The 22,382-nt window shown below is 42.0% G+C and overlaps 1 protein-coding gene across 4 annotated transcripts in view; it reads right to left on the minus strand.

Moving 5' to 3' along the window:
• The window catches only part of smap1 (small ArfGAP 1), a 192,118-nt gene extending 171,610 nt beyond the window's left edge, over positions 1-20,508 (minus strand). For all 4 annotated transcript variants that reach the window (XM_083988495.1, XM_083988497.1, XM_083988496.1 and 1 more), the window contains exon 1: positions 20,297-20,508. In XM_083988495.1, coding sequence (XP_083844621.1) covers positions 20,297-20,414 — 118 coding nt within the window. In that variant the 5' untranslated portion in view covers positions 20,415-20,508. The remainder of the gene's footprint in view (positions 1-20,296) is intronic.
• Between the last annotated feature and the right edge of the window lie 1,874 nt (positions 20,509-22,382).

The following is a 22,382-nucleotide window of genomic DNA, read 5'->3' on the forward strand; positions in this document are numbered from 1 at the left end:
TCCCCTCGGCTGTCGCTGGGGGCTGGCTCCAGAAGGGAGCAACTCCAATCGAGCCCCATGTTAAAATAGCCGATTTTACAGCTTAAAAAAACATATTTACAGCCTGGTACATTTCATTTTTTTGGTCTCAACCGATAGTTTCTACCCCCGCACACACTCTGAGGGGGGTGAATTTTTTTTAAACTCTACCGTTTTACTATTATTAGGTTTAAAATTATGGCCAATTAGGGAGCAGAACCGTTGAGTGACAGGTCCGGAGACCGCTGCTTCGAGGCCAGTGGGCGGGTTCTCGGCCGGCCAACGGCCGCACCGCTCCAAATATGGCAAGTAGAATCCAACATGGTGCAGTTCTAACCCCCGTAGTAGCGGCACAAAACAGACTCCCCCAAACCAATGGGTGACGTCACGGACGCTACGTCCATTCTGACTACAGTCTATGGTTTTAACTAACACATTTTCTGGGGGAAACACTGATTATGTTATTCATCTTTATACTTGCTCTGTATTGAAGACAAAAATAGACAGCTGAATTGAGTTCTCTCGGCAGACATGAGCCCTGCAGTCTCTACACACACACACACACACACAGACCCTCTCTCTCTCTCTTTCACACACACACACACACACACACACACACACACACACACACACACACACACACACACACACACACACACACACACACACACACACACACACACACAGAATACAAACACACCAGTGCTAATTTGTAGACTGCTGACCTGATTAGACACAAATGAGCTCTTCTCTCTCTCACACACACACACACACACACACACACACTATCTCAGGCACTTTAATGCAGGTGAATTCAGCACAGCCTGCAGAGTGCCATGAAGAAGGGCACACACACACAGAAAAGACACACATGCCACACAGGCCAATATCCAAACACACTAATTCAGACACACACACACACACACACACACACACACGCAAATAGCCATGCAGATGATATCACACACATGCACATCCAGTTTAATAATAGATATGCATACATATTAACATACGCAGACGAAACATACAAAGCGACACAAATAAACACAGTCATCTCAGTTGAGACACACACAGACACACACCCTGGAGCCTTGATGAGTGACAGCGGAACTTTCCAACTGGGAGGAGGGAGGGGGGGGCAGCTAGCCGAGCATGAAATTAAAGCCCCAACTGTCAACCTGAGGACAGTCAGGATGACGACGGATGTGTGTGTGTGTGTGTGTGTGTGTGTGTGTGTGTGTGTGTGTGTGTGTGTGTGTGTGTGTGTGTGTGTGTGTGTGTGTGTGTGTGTGTGTGTGTGTGTGTGTGTGTGTGTGTGTGTGTGTGTAAAAGTATGTGATGGTGGCAGCATGGTAGGGTGTGTGGCGTGTGTGTGACCGTAGACGTCAGCCGAGGTGTCTCACCCTTTTCAAAAGAGAGCAATTGGCGATCAGGCGTTTAATCCTGCACAACACACGCCGACGGCTGTTTGGACTTTGTGCGGAAACGCTCCGGAGCAACAAATAAGTGAGGGGAAATAAATAAGGAACATCTGAATGTGCTGATGTGATCCCTGTGAGCTCACTCCATCAATATTTATTAGAGAGAACAAAAGTCAGCGGTGAGAAACCAGAGCCGGTTTCTTTCTTCGGGGACAGAGCAGAGACACAGAGAGCCCAGCTTTAAGGCTGAGTGAGGGGAGGCTTGGTGGACTTGACTCATACAAATCCTCCAGGACTAATAACACTGCAGCCTTTATCTGTTCTGAACCACAGCACCCAGAAATCCATCTGGGCTCCTGTCATAGCTACTGTTCTACCTTTTTTTTATTTGAATCATCTTTTCATTTTGAGCGTAATTGCTCCAAAGGTGTTATACCTTTTTATTCCAGACACTTCTACTTTGTCTTAATGTCTTCTTGTAAAACACCTCGAGAGCTCGGCTCTGTAATATTTATAAGTTCTTTAAATTATGTTTGGCTGTTCTTTAAATTATGTTTCCCCCCCCATTTTACCTGTAGGAACAAGAAACTACAGGTAATGTTATGAGGGCTGAACAGTGCCGCAGGCCAAGAAAATGAACCATACCAGTGCTGGAATTCATCTTTGAAAAGAAAGAAGAAGAAAAAACAGGTTTACAACCTCAATTTCCCTAATTAATAAAATGTCCTCTCGCAAAACCATCGAAGGCTGCCAAACTCTATCAGCACAGGCCGGAGAGGAGCGGAGGATGAGAGTGACGGGCAGATACTGAGAGGGAAATAAAGAAGCGCTGTGTTGCTCCCTGCTGCTCCATTAGTGTAACTCTGTGTCAGCAGTAATGAGGAGGAGTGGATAGACTGCCTCCACACAGAGAGATGCTTCCCTCTCCACGCAGCACTCCTTCTTTATTATAACAAGAAGGAAACCTAATAAAAACTCATCATCTGCTCTCATTGTCTGCTCTTAAACAAATACCGGAAAATTACGGCTCAGACAGTGCATAAATCATGACGGATAAACCCGACGTAAAACGCATTATTAAGGTAATAAATGCGGAAACAGGCAGAAGGATATAAACAAGGAGAGTGGAAGTATCCACAAGTAGTTTTTTTCTGTTTTCTTAATGATTCAAGAGCTTCAGAAAAGCCACCAGATTTAGACGCTTCTTAACTGAATTTTAATGTCACGGGACGGCCGACAGGAAAGTGAAGCGAGACCTCCATCTGCTGGTGAAGGAGGGGAGCTGTGGAGAGAGAGCCAGACTCAGAGACATGTACGTCTAGAGGATGCTTTCCTTCTTTCACTCAAGGTCCAGCAACAGACCCAAGTCAGTGATGAACTACTGACAGCGGTGTCTGTGGTGGCATATTCAAAGAGCTATTAAAAACACACCACTGTGCTGAGCACCTTTAAAGCCATTAACTAACACATTGTAGTTTATTTTGACTGACGCTATCCTGCAGCTGGAAAACCACATACAGTATGTATCAATCCACTGCTGAAAATAGTCCTGATTCCTGAACAGGCTTCACAATTCAAAATCTACACTAATAGCAGAATAAATGCACCTGTAGATAAAATATTCAGATTTATGATTATTAATAATTTATGATTAAAATAATATCATGCATTCTGAAGAAGAAGTAGAGTTAAATTTAAAGGATAAATGACAGGTTTATTAAATAAAACACTGTATGCACACTGATACCTCTCTCCTCTGCAGACTCACCCGTCCTTCTCACCTTTAAAACCTGCACAATTGAAGGTTGTGGGTCCAAAATCATTTGAGTCCAAATGAGTGTGTGTGTGTGTTATGTGTGTGTGTGGGGGGGGTGTGCCAGTGTTTTATGTGTGTGACAGCAGAGAGGTACCAAGGACAGGTTGTCAAAGTGCTGAGTGCCCTACAGGCGTTTGCCAAGATCTGCTGTGCCAGCTCAGAGCCCCCCTGCCACAAATCATAACACTGACACACTGCCAGCCTCCCAGCGTGTGTGTGTGTGTGTGTGGGGTGTGCACCACACTGGCGAAAGGACTGTTAAAACCAAAGGCGAAAATTATAGTCTCCGCTCTAAGTAGCGGATGGACTGAGATGCCAGGGAGGACAGGAAAATGGAAATAGCAATCAATAATGACTCCATCCTCCACACTCTTACACACACACACACACACACACACACACCAAATGTAGGGCAGTGAGTGAGGGTGAGACTCCAGCTGAGAGACTAAGGTGAGTCACCACACTGCAGTGGTCATAGCAGGGCAGCCACGCCCAGACACACACCGACTGCAGCCTGCAGCACAGAGGGCAACGCCGCAAAACCCCAAAACAAACACATCAATCCAACCGGAGCCCTGTGCTCCCAGTGGTCAATCAGCCACCCACTTAATGCTCGTTTGAAAAAAAAAATGAACAACAGTTAATACACTTCCTCTGATGGGTTTGCAGAGCACAGCATCCCTGAGATGTTGAGCCTAAACAGTTCTGAGCCTCATCCAGACTCAACGTCCATTTACAGGAGCTCAGTGCTGCATTCATCAGTGCAGCGAAACAATGGAAAATATTCTCAACTGACAAAAAAATCCTTATGTTTAGACCAAAAAACATAATAAATTCATAATACTTGTCCAGGAAAGCAAATATAGACCTCGGCAGCAACTCTTTCCAGTGAATTTTTCAATCATTTGTCCTCTAAATTAATCACTTGGCTTGTAAAATGTCACAAAATAACATTGTGAAGCATTCAGCTTTTGTTCAGCAACACATTTTCTTCATTATTTGTTGGTGTTTGATAAAAGCATCACAGCTCAAACCACTCAAAGCAAAGTCTCACCCTGGTTCATTACTTTTTAGTGTCCCCTGGAAACACTTGTGTTGTGTTTGATGTTTTCTGAATTTTGCAGCGCCGGAGCAATTTGCATGTGTTTTCTTAAAGGGGAACTCCGGTTTTTTGACACCTCCTTTAAAACCGGAAATCGGTATCGGCCAAGAATTTTGCAATCGGCGCATCTCTAGTTTTATCTTAAAACTGACTTGACTTTGACTTGAATTTGACAGTGGCCATGATTGTGATTCCCTCACTAACCAGCCATTCACTGTGACTTGACAATACACGACTCAGCACAAAAAATACCACATAAACACCTTTCATACTCTGGATTTTTCAGGCTTTTCACACAATCCATGTCTCCTTTGTATAAAAATAGCTGTGACACAGTGGATCTGACTAACAGGGCACGGCTGGATGCTGCTGCTTTATGACTAACATAAGTGAAGACGCCTCAGGCTGCAGGGTGCAGTGTCACTGGCTGATGGAGACAAGGGACAAGGCGGTGGATCTGATTTTTAACACGGTACAGGAAAAAAGAAAAAAAGAAAAATCAGGTTTAAAACTTGATCAACTGCTCTGAACATTTATAGTGTGCAGTGAGAATCAGCAGGGACCGGACAGACACACAGGAAACGGAAAAAATACTGGATGAGCCAATGTTGGAGCAAAAGAGCTGAGTCACACTAGTTGTTAATAAATCAGCTCCATGCTTGACTTGGACTCATTACATAATGACTCAGGAACAGTAAGAGCTTTTTCTAACTGTTGTAGCTTTGATGTCAGATGGACAAATTACAAACAGATCTTAAGCCCATGTTTGATTTTTCCATCAAAGGAAACATATTCTGCCCCCTTTCAACAAATTAAAATAGTTCCCAGGTGTCTTAACTCTTTCGCGACCATTGACGAGTAAACTCGTCACAGCCTGCCGAACGTTCACGACCACCGACGAGTTAACTCGTCAAAACCGGTTTTTTACAGATTATGATAATAGACACTCTCAGGTACCCTGTGTGTGAATTAGAGGCTGACATTTTCTCTGGATTCCCGCGGGACACGGGATGGGGGGGGATCCGTCTGTGACTGTCAACACAATCGTTTAAATATGACGACTGTGTTCTAAAATAGAAAAAAACGGGAACAGGACCGGATCGGGAGTGATTTATTCGGGATTTGAACGGGACAGGATTATTTTTTGACTTTGTCACGGGACCGGGACGGGACGGGATTTTTTTTGCGGGAGTGGGACGGGACGGGATTGAAAAAACACTCCCGTGTCAGCCTCTAGTGTGAATATGGTAGTCCTCTGATATGTAAAACTGTTTTAAACTACAATCAAAACATAATGTTTTTTATAAACTGTGTGATTTTGGTTTTGTTTGGGTAATCGGTCTCCTTGAATGCTGCTCTGGGGACAGCGTGCAGCGCTGTACTGCTGTTGGCTACACAGCGACTTTCTCGCTGAATCTGGCGACTTTCCAAACCCTCTTGGCAACTTTTCTTTTGTCAAAAGCGACTGGCGACAAATCTAGTGACTTTTTCCGGTGCTGTTACAAACGTTTCTGGTTTGGAGACTCGGATCTGAAAGCCGGTTATCTCTGCTGTTTTCACGGTGCAGCAGAGCGGGCGCTGTGCAGCGGGGGCTGTGACCGGCCGCCCCCACCCCTGCCCCGAAGCACTCAGCGGCGGCCAGTCACACAGCAGTGTCACGGAGCTGCTCCGCTGTGGCCAGAGACCCACACCGCTGCACCGCTGCTCTCCACGCTGCCACACCCCCCAGATTTGCCTACAAAAATACTTATTAAGCCGTAGAAATGATTTGGGAGACATGCCACACTGCAGAGTAGCGGTAAAATGAGCCGATTGCCACTTGACACAAAAGTGCATTTTTCTCTGAAACTAGAGTGGGAGCTCCATTTTTGGAGAAACCCAGCTCTCTTCTTCTCCTTCGTACGCCATTTTTTCGAGGAGCACGTCAGAAAGTCACTCTTCAACCACGTGAAAACCGTTTGTTTCTAGGTGATGTACAGAGTTCACTTCGACGTGAGAAAAAAGGTAAACAAAAACATGCGGTCCGGAGGGGATGTGATGAGCAATTAGTGTGGTCGCGAAAGAGTTAAAGACATGTCAGTGTCCAACATAAGATTTTTTTCTTACTGGCGCGTTTCGGGCGATACGAGCAACGCGATGAAGCGTCCATCGTGTCATCGCCTCCATCGCTTGAAGTTGAAAAATGTACAGGTCCAGCTTCCTCCTTGTGAATATTTATAGTTATTAATATTTCTCAGCCATGGTTGACGAGAGAAAGAAAATAGCGGGAGGTGGGTTGCATCATAGCGCAATCAAGCGATGGTGAAAATTGTGACAAATGTGTCAAGCGACATCGCGTCCATCAAGTTTGGTGTGAACGCACCGTTAGATTTACAGGATGTCTTTGGACAGTGGGAGAAGCAGGACAAATGCTGTGAATTAGCTCATGTGACAAGCATCCACAAGAAAAGAAAAAGAATGATCCCCTGGCAACAATAAAGTAACTAACTAACTATAACACTCTGCACATTAACACCACACGCTAGCAAAGCAAAGTACCTGGCATTTAACAAAGCTCAACAGCAGATAGTTGACATGACGCATGATTTTTCCGTAATCAAGTAAAAATATCCATTAAAATGTATTCTTCCTCCACATAATTCATGTCAATAATGCACAATAGGATGTTTAATGTAACTGTTTTCCTTTTTGATTAAGGATATGTTTTATCTTGTCTTTATTTTACGATAACCATGGAAAAAGTCCTGCGGTGTGACCGTAATAAATTAGATATGAAAAAATTAACATGTATAAAATAAATACAATCATCAAAATAATTGTTCATTAACACCTTTGGCATTAATTTATACATATTTACTTGACTAATAGAAAGGTTTTAAATGCACAAGACTCCTATATTAATAATCACAGTAAGTTCATTTTTGTAATGAAAATGCTGTCCTGCGGTGTGACATGAAAGATCAGGGTTTTTAAACAGGCATTTTTTATAGACAACTATAGGTGTTCTTTTGTCAAGAGGAACCAGGAAGTGCCTCAGATATTGCACTGTCATTTGAGGATTAAAAGGTGAGTGTTAATCTCTCATTAATTTAACAAATTTCATACTTTGTGTCAAATGATTAACGTGTCCACTTTTGTTAGTGCTGCGGTGTGACAGCTCTACTTTGAGAAAATTAAGACATTTATTTTCAAAAATCACCTAATAAGGTTAGAAACACTATATTTATTCAGCTAGCAAGATGCTAACACTCAGCAATGTATAGTAACGATTCAAAATGGCCACAATTGTGTAAATGTCCTGTGGTGTGACGGTATTGTCCTGCGGTGTGACACACTTTAGTCAACTGTGTTATGAGTTAAAAGCCTTTTATTTTTAAAATGTAGGCTGTTTTGTAACATTTTATTATTATATGGTATTTTGTTAAGGTACCATGTACAATATTTAGCATACATTTTGCCATTTAATGCATTGAATTAGCTTTGAGCTAATTTTTATCTGCGGTCCCTTTGTTCCCCTGTTTTATCATTGTTTGTTGTGTATGAAAAGTAATTGGTCACTGAGAATTGTTTTGAACTGTTTTTTGTTGTTTTAGGAATGAGCAGAGAAGGACAGGAGGTACTGTGAAAGGCTGAACCAGGATGAGGTCAGGCGTGTGGAGCTACTTAGGGAAAGAAGGAGAAAGTAAATGTGTCCAAGCTGTTCAAATTATAAGTTGTTTTGAAAATGTGCTTAAAATGTTGTTAAAATTCTTAGTCTTGACTATCCTAGACTTTATGAGTTAAAATAATTGTCATTAATTACAGTGTGTCTTGTTTAGTTACGAATCTGATGTGATGTCTCCAAAATGTTAACGTGTCTTGTTCACAAATATTAAGTTTTGTGTTAAAATTCATATAGTTAGAGCCAAGATTGAAACTATATTTTTGTATTTTGTCAGATGATTTACATAAATGAATGTAATTGTTCTAGTAGCACCTAATACATTTCTACTAATAATTGTATAGTGTCTCATCTTGTCCTGTGGTGTGACATCATGTCATGCGGTGTGACACCACTTAAAATAAAATTAAAAGGCTTTTATGAAGATTTCGTTAATCCAATCCACATGTGTTTGTTTTTAAACAATGCATAATTTAACTGTAAGAAAAAAGAGCATTTTTTATCATAATATTAACATTTTGTAAGAAAGTTTCACTAGTGTGAGCAATACAAAAGGCTACAATTAAAGAATGGAACTGAAAAACAGCTATGAATAAGTTACCTGTGTAGATTATCAATGATAGTTTGCAGAAAGGGATCCTTAAACTTTCAATTAAAGTAATCTATATTTGAAAATATTATTATTATTTTTGTAAATTTTACTGTAATGTGATGTCACACCGCAGGACAATTTATGTCCGGGCATGTGAAAAAAGCTTATGAAAAAGTGGAAAAAATAAAAAATATCTGCTGAACACTAACAGTTCAAGAAAATTCATACTTTGAACATTAGAATTTCATTTAATGTCATTAATAATTTGTACTTTGTAAAAAAAATACTGTTTCACCTTAGTTTGTCAACTACCTACTACTACTAGTGGCTTGCCACTCTCCTCCAGGCAGGCAGCCGTGAAGGTTTGTTTACAAGGCTTTCAGTATCAAACCATCACTTCCATTAGAAAACTCATATTGACAAAAACCTTTAATGGTGTGCCATGTCAGTCTAATCACCAGCAACAAAGGAAAGCCATGGTTTTGCAAAAGAATGGGATTGTGTTGTTGAACTGCGGCCAATTCAAACGCTCCATTCAACCGGTTCATTAGTTGACACATTAAATAATGAACGACGGAAAAATAATATAGATAAACAGGGAAGTGAGGAGATTAAAAATCCTGAACAAGCTCAAGACATCCACCTCCTCAGCCATGTGAGGAGCAGCAGCAGCTTCACAACAAGAGGCTCTGTAAATAAACTGAAGTTTTAGGCATGGCAGCATGTTATTAGTGTAAAGTGATGCTTTCTCACAGTGTCAGCAGGACGGGAAGAACAGAAAAACAACTTCTTATCCAAGCTCTGTGTTCAGGCCCTATTCCATGGTGGTCTAGTCTTAAGCCTGGTTCATACTTCCACATGGATCCATGCAGAGCCAGCACTGTAGTGGTCTTGTGTTAGGGATGAACCACTTGGGAAATTAATCTAATTGCAATTTTTCTTTCTTTTTTGTTTTTGGACCAAAATATTGAGATTTAGGTTCCACGAGTTTACCCGAGTAAGGAAAACGAATTTGATTGGTCGTTATCGAGCGGGATATTCAATGTCTGGGGCGAGACCGAGCTCAGTGTGTGTGTGTGTGTGTGTGTGTGTGTGTGTGTGTGTGTTTGATTGACGGATGGCTGATCCAATATCAGTGGCTGATGAATCGTGAGCAGCGTGACGTATAATTCATGGGCCTGCATTATCCAATGCAAAAAATAAAATACCCCACTTTCATCCCCGGATTTACTCGAAAATAGAATTTTGCACAAAGTTTGGGCTACATCGTCTGATAGATGAGTTATTACACTAATTTTATGACCCAGAGTGGAATCAAATTCATTTTTCTTTTCTGTACAGATTTAAAGCAACATTGCGAGTTTATCGGCCTTAAAATAATGTTTCCAGACTCATTGCAATGGTAGAAAAATGGTTAATAGGATGAATGGTGCTGCCGCTGCAGCCTGAGCCGGGTCGCGTTGGTTGAAACTGCACTATGTAGAGGGAGACGTGGCGGGGGGGTGCATGCCAGCAGCAGTGCGCGGTAAAAGCGAAACTCATACAGTTCCCGTCCGTCAGGCGATCCTCCCCCATTACACCACCAGCGAGGTTTCAATGTCACTGTGTGTGTACCGGTAGTTAAAACAATAGGAGATGGTGTGTTAAACCACTGACCACACAGAGCTTTCTGTGTTGTGAACATGTTGTAAACTGAATAATAATAATGAATAATAACATCTTAATGATATATAATCAATATGGTATATTTTTCTCTTTCTCTCTCAAGGCCCTCCTACAGTTACAGAGTACACCACTACCATTTGTACAATATTATGACGGTCAGGTTAAGGTTCAGGTTACTTTATTGATACCCAAGGGTAAACTAGTTTCACAGTCGAGAGTCAGAACATCCATCACAATTCGAACAATCAAAACAAGACAGACACACAGAATCGACAAAGAGTGCTGTAATCCATGAAATAAAAACAAATAGTTAAAATAATTAAAAACGCCAAGAGCAAATTTCCGTGTATTATCTCTCTCACACACACTTGCTGCCAGGCTAAGCTAATAAAGGCTAGTATTATCTTACTGTCTCATTGCCTCAAGACTAACAGTGACTCTGCAGTCTGCACTAACCTTGAGCTAATATCCAGCACCAATAAATTGCTGTCTAACATGGTTTTAAATCTAATTCTTTGTCCAATAACAAAAAAAAAATTCACCTCTGATCACTTGCCATCTTCTTCTAATGAACTTTGAACAAGATCTAATAGTAATGTCACAGTCCTCCACTTAACTATTGCAGGTTTCAGGGTTCAACTGCAGACTCACACACTGCAGCCTTTGCTCCACAGTAGGGCTGTCAATCTTCCCCCCAAATCAGGTTTGAATTTCTAACCCATCTTATGTTAAATATTCAAATAATATTCAAATTTTTAATGTGTTTTTTTTTTTTTTTTTACCTCAGGGGGGGGGCAGGGATGACGGTGGCGACAACGACACAGCAGAACAATCCTGCATAGGAGCTGTCCATGGTTACTTAACCAAAAGTCTCTTGAAGTGTTAAACAAAGAGAACTATGGACTGTGGAAGTTTGAATAGCAAAAATACAGAAGTTATCTTGACGTGAACCATATGTTGCGGTATAGAAAAAAAAAAGAGGATCGTTGATTCGGTGAAAACACGGCTACATACGCGGCCGAATGAACGGGCAATTAAAAAAACTCTGCTCATATATTTGAAGCTGCAGCTTTACCTTGTGCACAACAACAACTGCATTGTGTTTTATCAACATGTGTACTACTCTGAACGTCGCGACGCACTACGTTCATTTGCCTCGTTAAAAACATTCGAACGTCAGTTTCCACCTTTGAATGTTCTCATTTTGACTAACATTCCAATTGTATTCGAATAGCGAAGTTCGTTGTGACAGCCCTACTCCACAGGCCACACCTGGACCCTATGGGCTCCCCAGCATCATCAGTTGACATGTGCACATCCACAAACACACACGCACACATCGGCTTAAGATGGGCTCGACATGTTTTTCACCTAAAACTGCACAAATCTCAGCTGTGAGCTCCAGTGATGTGAAACAGCATGGATAAACACCGGCGTTAAGGCTCACACTGTTACTGTGTGTTTATGGCTGTTAGATGAACATCGTCAACGCTTTGTGTTTGACGACGTGTCACGAAAGTTTCGGTTTGACCGATGGCTTTAGATGGAAAAGGTGTCACGTAGCTTATAAACTCCCAGAAAATTAAAAAGAGGCGTACAGAGTCTCTTGTCGTGATTCTGTGCTGCCGATCAATAACACTGATTGAATGCTGTATTGACATAGTTTGTTAGGAGTTAAGCTGAGCCTGCTTACACTGCAGTCTTCTCTGATCTGAGCTGTTGTATTAGTGTAGCACATCTTACATACATCTGGTGTCTTGCAGCATCTGTGTGTGTTTTGGACTAACGTGTGGTTATAATCAGGCTTGGGGAGTAACGGACTACATGTAACGGCGTTACGTAATCAGGATACAAAAAAAGGGTAACTGTAGTCCGTTACAAGTACAGAAAAAAAACCCGTAATCAGATTACCGGTACATTTGATAAAAACGGAGATTACTTGGCTGATTACTTCACATTTTAAAAATCAACCACAGGCTATAGAGCGGCCGTAGAAGCCACTCGCCGTCTCGTTGTATTTCAGAGGAGAGGCACAGAGCTGCTCTGACATCTTCTGCCCGTACGGTGTGTGTGTGGCTGAGGCTACGCTGCCTCTTAACGTAACTCTACTAAGTGTGAGCGGCACGTAAGTTCACGTTGCTTTCGTGAATTGTAAACACAGACGCCCCCTCGGTTTTAGCTTCCAGCAGTTTAGCGGCTAATTCAACCGCAGTGATGGATAACTGTACCGGAGAGGCTCAACAACTTAATGAGCTTCATTTGAGGAATAAACAGCAGCTTTTACCTGACGGAGACCGACGCCTGAGCTACGGTAGCTAACAGCTAGCAGCTAGCAGGTTACAGACTTTCTCTCTCTCTCCCTCTCTTTCTTACACACACACACACACACGCGCGCACACACACACACACAGCCCAGGTTGTCTGTCATATCTGTTGTAAACCTTGTAATACTAGCTTGTTGAGTACAGTTAACATTATTGTTGCTTCGGTTTGAGTGTGGATTAACTCGTGGTTTGTGCCCCTGCGGCTGTCACTAATGTTGATAAAGTGATGATTTACAATCGAGAGTTTATCCATTGTGTTTTATTTTGAAATTTAGCGGATGCTCGGTGCGTTTCATTTCCTTTTTCCTCTGCGTAGATTGATGCGTGATGGCTGCGTGACTGAATTTGCATGTTTGGTATTAAAGTAATCCAAAAGTAACTAAATGTAATCCGTTACATTACTTTAATTTTGTGGTAATTAGAGTAAGTTACTAATTACATTTTCTAACAGGTAACTTGTAATTGTACTGGAATACATTTTTAAAGTAACCCTCCCAACCCTGGTTATAATACATTTTGACATGTGAATTTCTCCTTTTTGGACAAAGGATAAGCTATTTGTCTTTCTGTCATAGAAAAAAAATAGATCTAATTTGAATTGGGCTTAAAGCAGAAGTAAGCGATATTTTTGTGTTAATATAAGTCTTAAAGCAGATATCAGCTTCACGGCCGTTTCGGCTAATGCTGCGTTCAAGGCAGGCTTTTGAAACCGTAAGTTACAGCTTCAAGTCACAACTACGACTTGGTAGCGTTCCAGGTAACCCGTAGCTCGTGTTTTTACCATCCTGTTGTCTGTGAAAGTTCCCTATAACGGCCACTCGTAACTTCCGACCCGTGAACTCGTACCAGATCGAACTGGTATGACTTCACAGGAAGGAAAAACACAAAGTACGAGTTTCTTTGAACGCACCATGAGTTAGCAGCCCCCGCCCTTGTCAGGCATCAATTGGTCCTCGTGCTACGTCACCACATTCACGCGCATCCCTTGGCTGCACACACAGCCCTTCATGCTGTTCTCTCTCCTCATTGGATAACACTTGTATCCCACAAGGAAAATTTTCTCCTCGGGTTACAGCAGAGCAGAGTGACGGAGAGACTCGTGTTTAGGCTGAAATACTTCATGTAAGTGATTGCTGACGGAAAATAGGACTATTTAGGACTTATATTAACAAAAACATTCCACTGATATCTGCTTTAAATAGTTGTATCTTCCGACAGCAATCACTTACATAGAGTGTTTGGACCGAAACACGTGTCTCTCAGTCACTCTGCTCTGCTCTGAGCCGAGGAGAAAACTTTTCTTGTATCCTACAAGTTTTATCCAATGAGGAGAGAGAACGGCATGAAGGGCTGTGTGTGCAGCCAAGGGATGCGCCTGAATGTGGTGACGTAGGGACGAGGACCAATAGATCCATGACGAGACGTTATGGTGCGTTCAAGGCAACTCGTAACTCGTATTTTTCCGACCGTGAAGTCGTACCAGTTCGATCTGGTACGAGTTCACGGGTCAGAAGTTACGAGTGGCCGTTATAGTGACTTTCACAGGTAAAACAGGTCGGAAAAACATGAGTGGGTTGCCTGGAACGCTACAAAGTCGTAAGTTGTGACTTGAAGCTGTAATTTACGGTTTCAAAAGCCTGCCTGGAACGCAGCATTAGCCAAAACGACCGGATCGCCTACTTCTGCTTTAAGAGTTATGGTATATGGCCTTTTCACATTGAAACAGGACAACGGATTAAATTTAGCAACTGTGCTTACTCCGGCATATTTATATTGATGCTTCTCACTAGGGGTGTAACGGTATATGTATTCGTCCCGTGCCGTCACGGTACGGGGGTCACGGTTCGGTGCACACAGTCACACGACGAATACGTCTGAATGAATATTAAAAAAAAAAAAAAAGTCGAGTCCTCCAATCTAGGTGGCGATAATGAGCCTCGAAGCTGCCACAACTGTCATAACAGACGAAGAAGAGAGGTGATGAGAGAGTGAAGTTAGAGGAGGAGAGCTGTCTGCTGCATTTATCTCACCGTGGCTTCTTAATGAAACACAACGGCGGCGGCGGCAGCTCGCGACTGGTCCACCGGACAAAGTCCGTCGGCGATATTTCACGGATGCGCGCTGCGTCGCTAGAAACGCATCAAACACGTAGCGCATGTTCACCCGCCTCCCCTCCCACCCTCCCTCCCACATGTCAATCACTGGTGCGAGGAAACAGACAACTTCTGTGCAACAACTTATCCCGCTGCTTTTAAGCCTCTTGACATGAACACAGACAGGACCAGAAACATCACCAAAGCAACTGGCATCTAGTCTAAATTAACTGTGTAAACCAACATTGATGTTAGTTTCTTGTTTTGTTTTTTTAAATAGGCTAATAGTTGCCAGTTGTCAAGTGCAAGTTTTTTCTCCTCTAGAATTAATGAATAGCATGATAACACTCCTAATGCACTTGTTTTATTTTATATTCTATTTTTTTTCTACTTTTATAACACAAGACAGATTTTAGTTTTACATTCAATTAGTGTCTGTTGTACCGAAACTGACCCCTGAACCGAGGTACGTACCGAACCGTGACTTTTGTGTACCGTTACACCCCTACTTCTCACATATTGATTAATGCACATTGTCCTAATCAAATAAATGGATAAATAAAATAAATGAAAAATAAAATGTCTAATAATGAACTGAAATTACCTTCAGCATGCAGATACAGATCACTCCCACTCCGGACAAAGAGGACACCATCCAGTTTCATCCCCACTTCAATTCCTACCATAACATTTTCAATTGGTTTTATCTCATACTGTTGATAATATGTTCTGTATTTTTAGATTAGCCGCCTATGGACTGGTGTTGAAAATTAGCACTTGTGCTAAACACACTCAAGCAAAGCATCTGGTCTGTCCACTGGAACAGTCTTAATGTATTTGTGATGTCCATATCAAATAAATAAACATAACATAACATAACAATTAACCTGTTTTTAACAATTTTTTATGTGTGTCCTTTTAACCATTGTTGTGAGTACTTGTGCTTACGTGTGGTATCATTGTGCCGCTCCTGCACTGATTATGTTCTTCTTTCCTATCGGAAAAACAAAGTACTTTTGACTTATGTTTTTTGAGCTGTGTATTACATTACTTACGGTACTTACTTACTAAATCCTCCAGAAACATGCAATTTTAATCATTTAGATGTCATGAGGTTACAGAATATGTTGTCATGTGCTGTGTGGATGTGTGTTTTCTGCTAGAAGTTCAGTTATTTGGCACTTTTTTGCCTCTTAACTCATTGCGCTCCTTTCCAAAGTTTTAGTCAAGTGTACCGGCAATTTAGACCATTTTTGTAGAGCCACAGTGTATTCTATATTATTGCCACCAATACTGTGGCTCATTTGAAAGGTGAAACTTTCTGCTTCAAATGGCCACAAACCGTTTGTTTCTACGTGCCTCTGTTCCTGAGAAAAGTCAAGCTAAACATGGCTGGGTTTCACCAATATCCCTGCTTTTTTTCTAGAAAAGGAGATAGAGCGTCTTTTATGAAAGGTGCTCTGTTTGTGCCTGTCGCTCTTCTGACACTCGCATTTCTGGATCAAAGGGCTCGTATAAGATAAATATATACAACAATTGTTGTTCTATTCACAAAACCACCATCGGGGGCGGGGGGGGCGCCACTAAACAACAATAACACAGACGCACCGTGCCGTGTCACAGCCTCTCGCCGCGGAATGTGATGGTCTCTGGGCCACAGCGGCTCGGGAAGACCGGTCCCACCGGTGGTCGCGGTTCTTCTGTGGTAGGCTACGGGTCGGTGCCGGTGGCCTGCTTTGACCCAGAGACCATCACATTTTACCGCGGGAGGACTTTGGGGAGGACACGGTGTTGCTCCAGCTGAAGACCGGGCGGGACTGTCGGCTGAGAGCTTCCTGTTTCTGCTCCGAGCTGCTGGAGCCTCGCGGGTGAGAGCAGAGCAGCTGCTGCATCCACATCATGATCCACATGCAGAACTCCGTTTGCAGAAGCCGAGTTATGATGAAAACTTCCAGATCATGAGCTGTCATGAGTTTTTAATCGTCATCTATTTCAGTTCTGCTCGTCGTAGAGTCCCCAAATTTACTCATAAGGTGTGTTAAAGTGTTTATTCTCATAATTAACTCATTGAGTGCCAACCACGTAATTTCTCGTTTTTCGTTCCCATGCGTTGAGTGCCGAAAACGTAATTTTACGTTTTTTGCTTTTTTTTTAAATTATGAAAATAGACACTTTAATACACATTATATGTAAATTTGGGGACTCTACGACGAGGAGAACTGAAATAGATGACGATCAAAGTCACATGACAGCTCATGATCTGGAAGTTTTTATCATAACTCGGCTTCTGCAAACGAGTTCTGCATGCAGATGCAGCAGCTGCTGCAGCGCAGCTGCTCTGCTCTCACCCGCGCTGCTGCTCCAGCTGCTCGAGCTGCTCGGAGCTGAACCAGGAAGCTCTCAGCCGACAGTCCGCCCGGTCTTCAGCTGGAGCAACACCGTGTCCTCCCCAAAGTCCTCCTGCGGTAAAATCTGATGGTCTCTGGACCAAAGCAGACCGGCATCACCGACCCGAACCACAGAAGGACCGCGACCACCGGCGGGACCGGTCTTCCCGAGCCGCGGTGGCCGACAGACCCTCACGCTCCGCGGGGAGAAGCTGTGACACGGCACGGTGCGTCTGTGTTATTGTTGTTTAGTGGCGCCCCCCCCGCCCCCGATGGTGGTTTTGTGAATAGAACAACAACTGTTGTATATATTTATCTTATACGAGCCCTTTGATCCAGAAATGCGAGTGTCAGAAGAGTGACAGACACAAACAGAGCACCTTTCATAAAAGACGCTGTATCTCCTTTTCTAGAAAAAAAGGAGGGATTTTGGTGAAACCCAGCCATGTTTAGCTTGACTTTTCTCAGGAACAGAGGCATGTAGAAACAAACGGTTTGTGGCCACTTGAAGCATTAAGGTAAACCTTTCAATTGAGCCACAGTATGTGTTGGTGGCAATAATATAGAATACACTGTGGCTCTACATAAAAAGTCAAAAATGGTCTAAATTGCCGGTACACTTGACTAAAACTTTGGAAAGGAGCGCGGCACTCAATGAGTTAAAAAAAAAAAAGCAAAAAACGTAAAATTACGTGTTTGGCACTCAATGAGTTAAGTCCCATGCAGCTTTTACACCTTGGTGGTTTTTAACTACATGTTTGATCCAGAAGAAAAATTTTAGTTATCAGGGAAAAGTTGATATCAGACAGCTCAGCTCCCGGTCCCGTCTGTGTCCCCTGAAGAGCATTTGCAAATCTTTGATTTTTTGAAAGGGAAATTGCTTTAGCAGTTTTAATCCCCTGATCCGTTTGTTATGGAGAGGAGGACACCTCAGATAATTCAGCTGCCAGTAAAAAACCCTCAGGCTCATGAGTTCTCAGAGAAACAATCAAATCAAAAGTGAGCAGCAATCTCAGCTCCCAGCTTCCTCCCTGACCTCTCTGTCCTCTGTCCAGCATCCATGAAACACCAACTGTGAATGTGAAAATTAGTTTGGTGTTTTTATAATCACTGTGTCCTTTTGATTTTCCAACAGAGACTAAACTAATCCAATGATGGTAAATTAGAATAATTTTATTGTCTCCATATCTGTTATTTTTTGATTGAGAGGCTCCAAAGAGCCAACAATTTCTCGAATATCTCTATACCCCAGTTTAGGGGCTGCATCCTGTGAGGGACGTGGAATAGAGTGCGCTGTGAACAGGATCTGACAGGATCTAACAATTTGTCAGCTGCATTTGAAGAAGCCTTCAAAATGGGACGGCTTTGGTTGCACCCAAGCAACATATTTTGTCTTCAAATGCATCCTCCAGAGGATGCCGTTTCTGAAATCTGAGCAAACACAGTGTGCTGAAAAAGACTGTGACGCAACTGGTGGCTCATAAATAAGCAAGTAAATGTACTATTATTCAAAGACTTGTCTACTGTACGTGTCTCAGTACAGAAAGTAAACCTTAGGTCCTCTGTCCTACAAACACACCTCTGTAGTCTAGGTTTAGTTTTACACCTTCCATTGTGTGGCTGCATGCTGGCAAACACAACACAAAGATCATGAAATGTTAATTTGGATTTATATCAAGCTGCAGCTGAATTTCTTTTTTTTTTGCTTCAGTAGAAAAAAGGAGCAGCATCAGCAGCAGGCTGGTAAATCACAATCAAACACATTCACTGACTGAGGGAGGTGTGGTAGGCTACTACAGATTACACTTGTCACTTGTCAACTGGCAGCATCGGCATGGTGTTGACGCAAAAGGAATTTAATCTCAGTCATAGGTAGCCCGATGAGCCGTTCAAAGTCCATTCAAAAGACTGGGAATTTCAGGCTCCTGCACTTGCATTCCGGATAAGACGTTTAGGGCCTCACCAGGATGCTCTGGTTATTTCCTGGATCAACTGTTGAAAACATATTAAGATCAAAAATAATCATATTCAAGTTGATATAACTCTATTCTGATTCTGAGTTACAGTTTGTTGTAACACAGGGTTGTTTGATTCACTCTATGTCTAAAGAATTGAGGACTCCTAACGTGTTATGAAACCTATGTAGTCTAAATGTAATTTAAGATCTGTGTGAGTGTATGTTAAACTTTACATTTTTTGAATGGAGCTCGGGCGGCGGCTGCTCTGCACGAGGGCATCGAGAGTGAGGTGTAGCCCACAGCCCAAGGTGTTGGCTGCAGCTGCAGCGAAGCCACGCCGGGCTGCATGATGCTGCATGATGCTGCTGTGTTGTTCAAACAGACGGGGAACAATGTCCACCTTTAATTTACTGTTGCCTCCACGGGATACGCACGTTTTCCGCTCATAAATAATCCAGTCAAGGACATGACACCGATACCTTCGGGCAAACCTGAGTCAAGACAGCTCTAATTCAACCACGCAATACCGGGGAAAGAAGCCGTGTGGTTTCAAAAGAAAAGCACCAAGAATGACTTTCAGGGGCAACCTTCGAAGCACATCTACACAAGGTGATACAGAGAGCTATCATCAATTTCCAATTATAATCCAGACATAAAATAATCTTTTTTTCCCTAGCTTTTCATAGCGTTATTACATCAAACGTAGCATAGCCTATTAGGTAAACTAGCCTACTAGTAAAGTGTAAATAAATAAATAAATAAAACAGCTCACTATAATTTTCAATAAATATATGTATACAAACCATAATCATTATACTATTTTCCATTATTAATATTACAATTAAGATAATTTCTAAATATGTAATGCTTCACTTTCTTCTTTTGGCTGTAGAGCAACAACTCACTGAGGATTTTACTTTGAAAGGGTTTAACGGAAATAGCTGATATCTTGTTGCTACTTGTACTAAATGTCGCTCAATATTATTCATTTTGTGTTAATTCTGACTGAACAAACAATAATTGTGTCTATCACAGAAAACAAGTCAACGAAATAAAATAATACTTTAATCCGGAATTACAGAATCTGTCGCTAGGCAACAAGGCTGAGAGGGACGCAAGCACAGCTAAACATATGTCTCCCATCTGAATAAGGTTGCTAGCTTTAGCAAAGCCGTTAGCTACGAAGTTCCCACGTCTTTCCTTTTTTTCGCATTCACATGTGTGACACAGAGGTGCACAGCAGATGGAAGCAGGTTTACCTTTTGCCTCACAGTCAGCACAGTACTTGTTGTCTTCTTCTCTCAGCAGTTTAGACAGAATGGCCTGATGCTGCTCATTCAGTTTCTGGGCTTTTTCTCTCTCTGACCGCGTCGTCATCTCGCCAAAGTTTGAGAATTAATCCTGTTTTTAAGTAGAGCCGATAATAACCACGGAGTCCTCAGCTTGTCTTAAAAAGGGTGGGACATCCCCATGTAGCCGCACAGCACCGCCTGTGTTCAGTTAGCTTGCAACCTGCTAGCAGGGTAATATGGATCCAAGGCAGCATCATCCCTGCTGCCTTCAAGACCGTCGGAATTTTACAATTGCGCATGCATCCGAACCTGAATCTAACTGAAGTAGCTAGCCTGGGGTCATTCCTATGTTCCCACAGCCCTATGTTCCCACAGCCCTATGTTCCCACATTTCTAACTTTTGTTGTCACTGAAAATTAGGCCCTATGTTCCCACAGCCCTTTGGTCCCACCATTGGTTGGGTTTAGGCAATGAAGAAAAGAGTTGGTTAAGTTTAGTAAAAAGACCCGGTAGAGGCTAGACAGGCCAGATAGATAGAGTCCAGATAGGTAGAGAGAGTCCAGTGGGAACATAGGGCCTAATTTTGAGGAAAACCTTAGAACTGTGGGAACATAGGGCCGTGGGAACATAGGGCTGTGGGAACATAGGGCTGTGGGAACATAGGCACGCTCCCGCTAGCCTAATCCCAATGGGTAGCGAAGAAACAGGGACAGTGGTTCCGGTTTTACTAAGTAGCCTAACAGTTAGCAACAGAAAACTAAGACTTAATTGTACTAAATATTATTGTCAAAATAAAACTCAATGCAAACGCACCATCTTGTTTCAAGAATTCCCTGGACTCTGAGTGTCTCAGTGTTTTTCACTTCTAGAAGTCTTGAGGTAATAATAAAAAATAAAAAAGCTTTGTTTGCCTTATCAATTCCACACTGATGTTTTCGGGTGTTATGTATATGAAAATATTACTACCCCATCACTTATTCATGTGGACTGGTTCTTCAAAAGCCTTAAAGGGCAGTGCACCCTCACACAGCAGGATAATCAATTAGATGACACTGTCCTTTTTCAATTCAGCTGCATGCAGTCAGAGTTTTGGTTAATGTCCCCCATGTGAAGTGCTGAATAACATTATGAGCTGGCAATAAGGGTTGGACACAGTAGAATTCTCTTTTTGGTTGCATGAAAATCTTTACTGTATCACTTTTAATGTAGACAGACAGCAGGACCAACAGCAAAGAGACAGCTGTAAAGTGTTAGACACTGACATGGCACAGGCAAGGTAGCAGGTATTTTTAAACAAAAACAACACAATAGAAATTAAAGTGGTTATCAGGAGCTATTCACAATAATTCATTAAAAAAGTTTATCATAATATAAATTCTGACACTGAGAGAAAGTGTTAAAAGGAGAAAGTACAGATAATACAAAAGTTAAAACAATTACAATAAATTAATATCAAATATATGTATACATATTCATATAAGGTATGTACCACATTGCATGTAATTCCATGTGATTGTACCAACAAAACCTAGTCATAAAACTCAGCTTGAGGTTAATAGAGCAGTCGGTAGCATAGAAAAGTCATCTGAAATCTGAAATGGTACTGTTGAGTAAGAAATTTTCGGACATACTAGTTCATACTTTTATCTTTAAAGCAAACAGTTTGAACATACAGTACACACTATGATCCAAAACTAAAGCAGCTCCACTACGTCATAACCAGCATCTCAGACATAATGTGACAGCAACATGAATGAAACTCATTTCACATAAATAAAGATCCTTCACCTCTTAGTGGTCCTCACTTTAAAATACACTATAACATCATAGCTAAGACTGAGCAAAGGAGCAGTCGCATCACTAGTCAGTCCCTATTAATGTTAAATAATAGATCAAATAAATAGGAAATATCGCCATTCAGCAGGGTCCGCTGAAAATTAATTAATTAATGACCACTTCGGATGGACACAAAAGCTCTGAGGTTCAAAAGCCCTCACATTTTTGCTTGTGAACTTTCACAATAATACCCATCACCACTAGAGGACAGCACAGG

Source organism: Trachurus trachurus (assembly GCF_905171665.1).
Source record: "Trachurus trachurus genome assembly, chromosome: 15".
Taxonomy (NCBI): domain Eukaryota; kingdom Metazoa; phylum Chordata; class Actinopteri; order Carangiformes; family Carangidae; genus Trachurus; species Trachurus trachurus.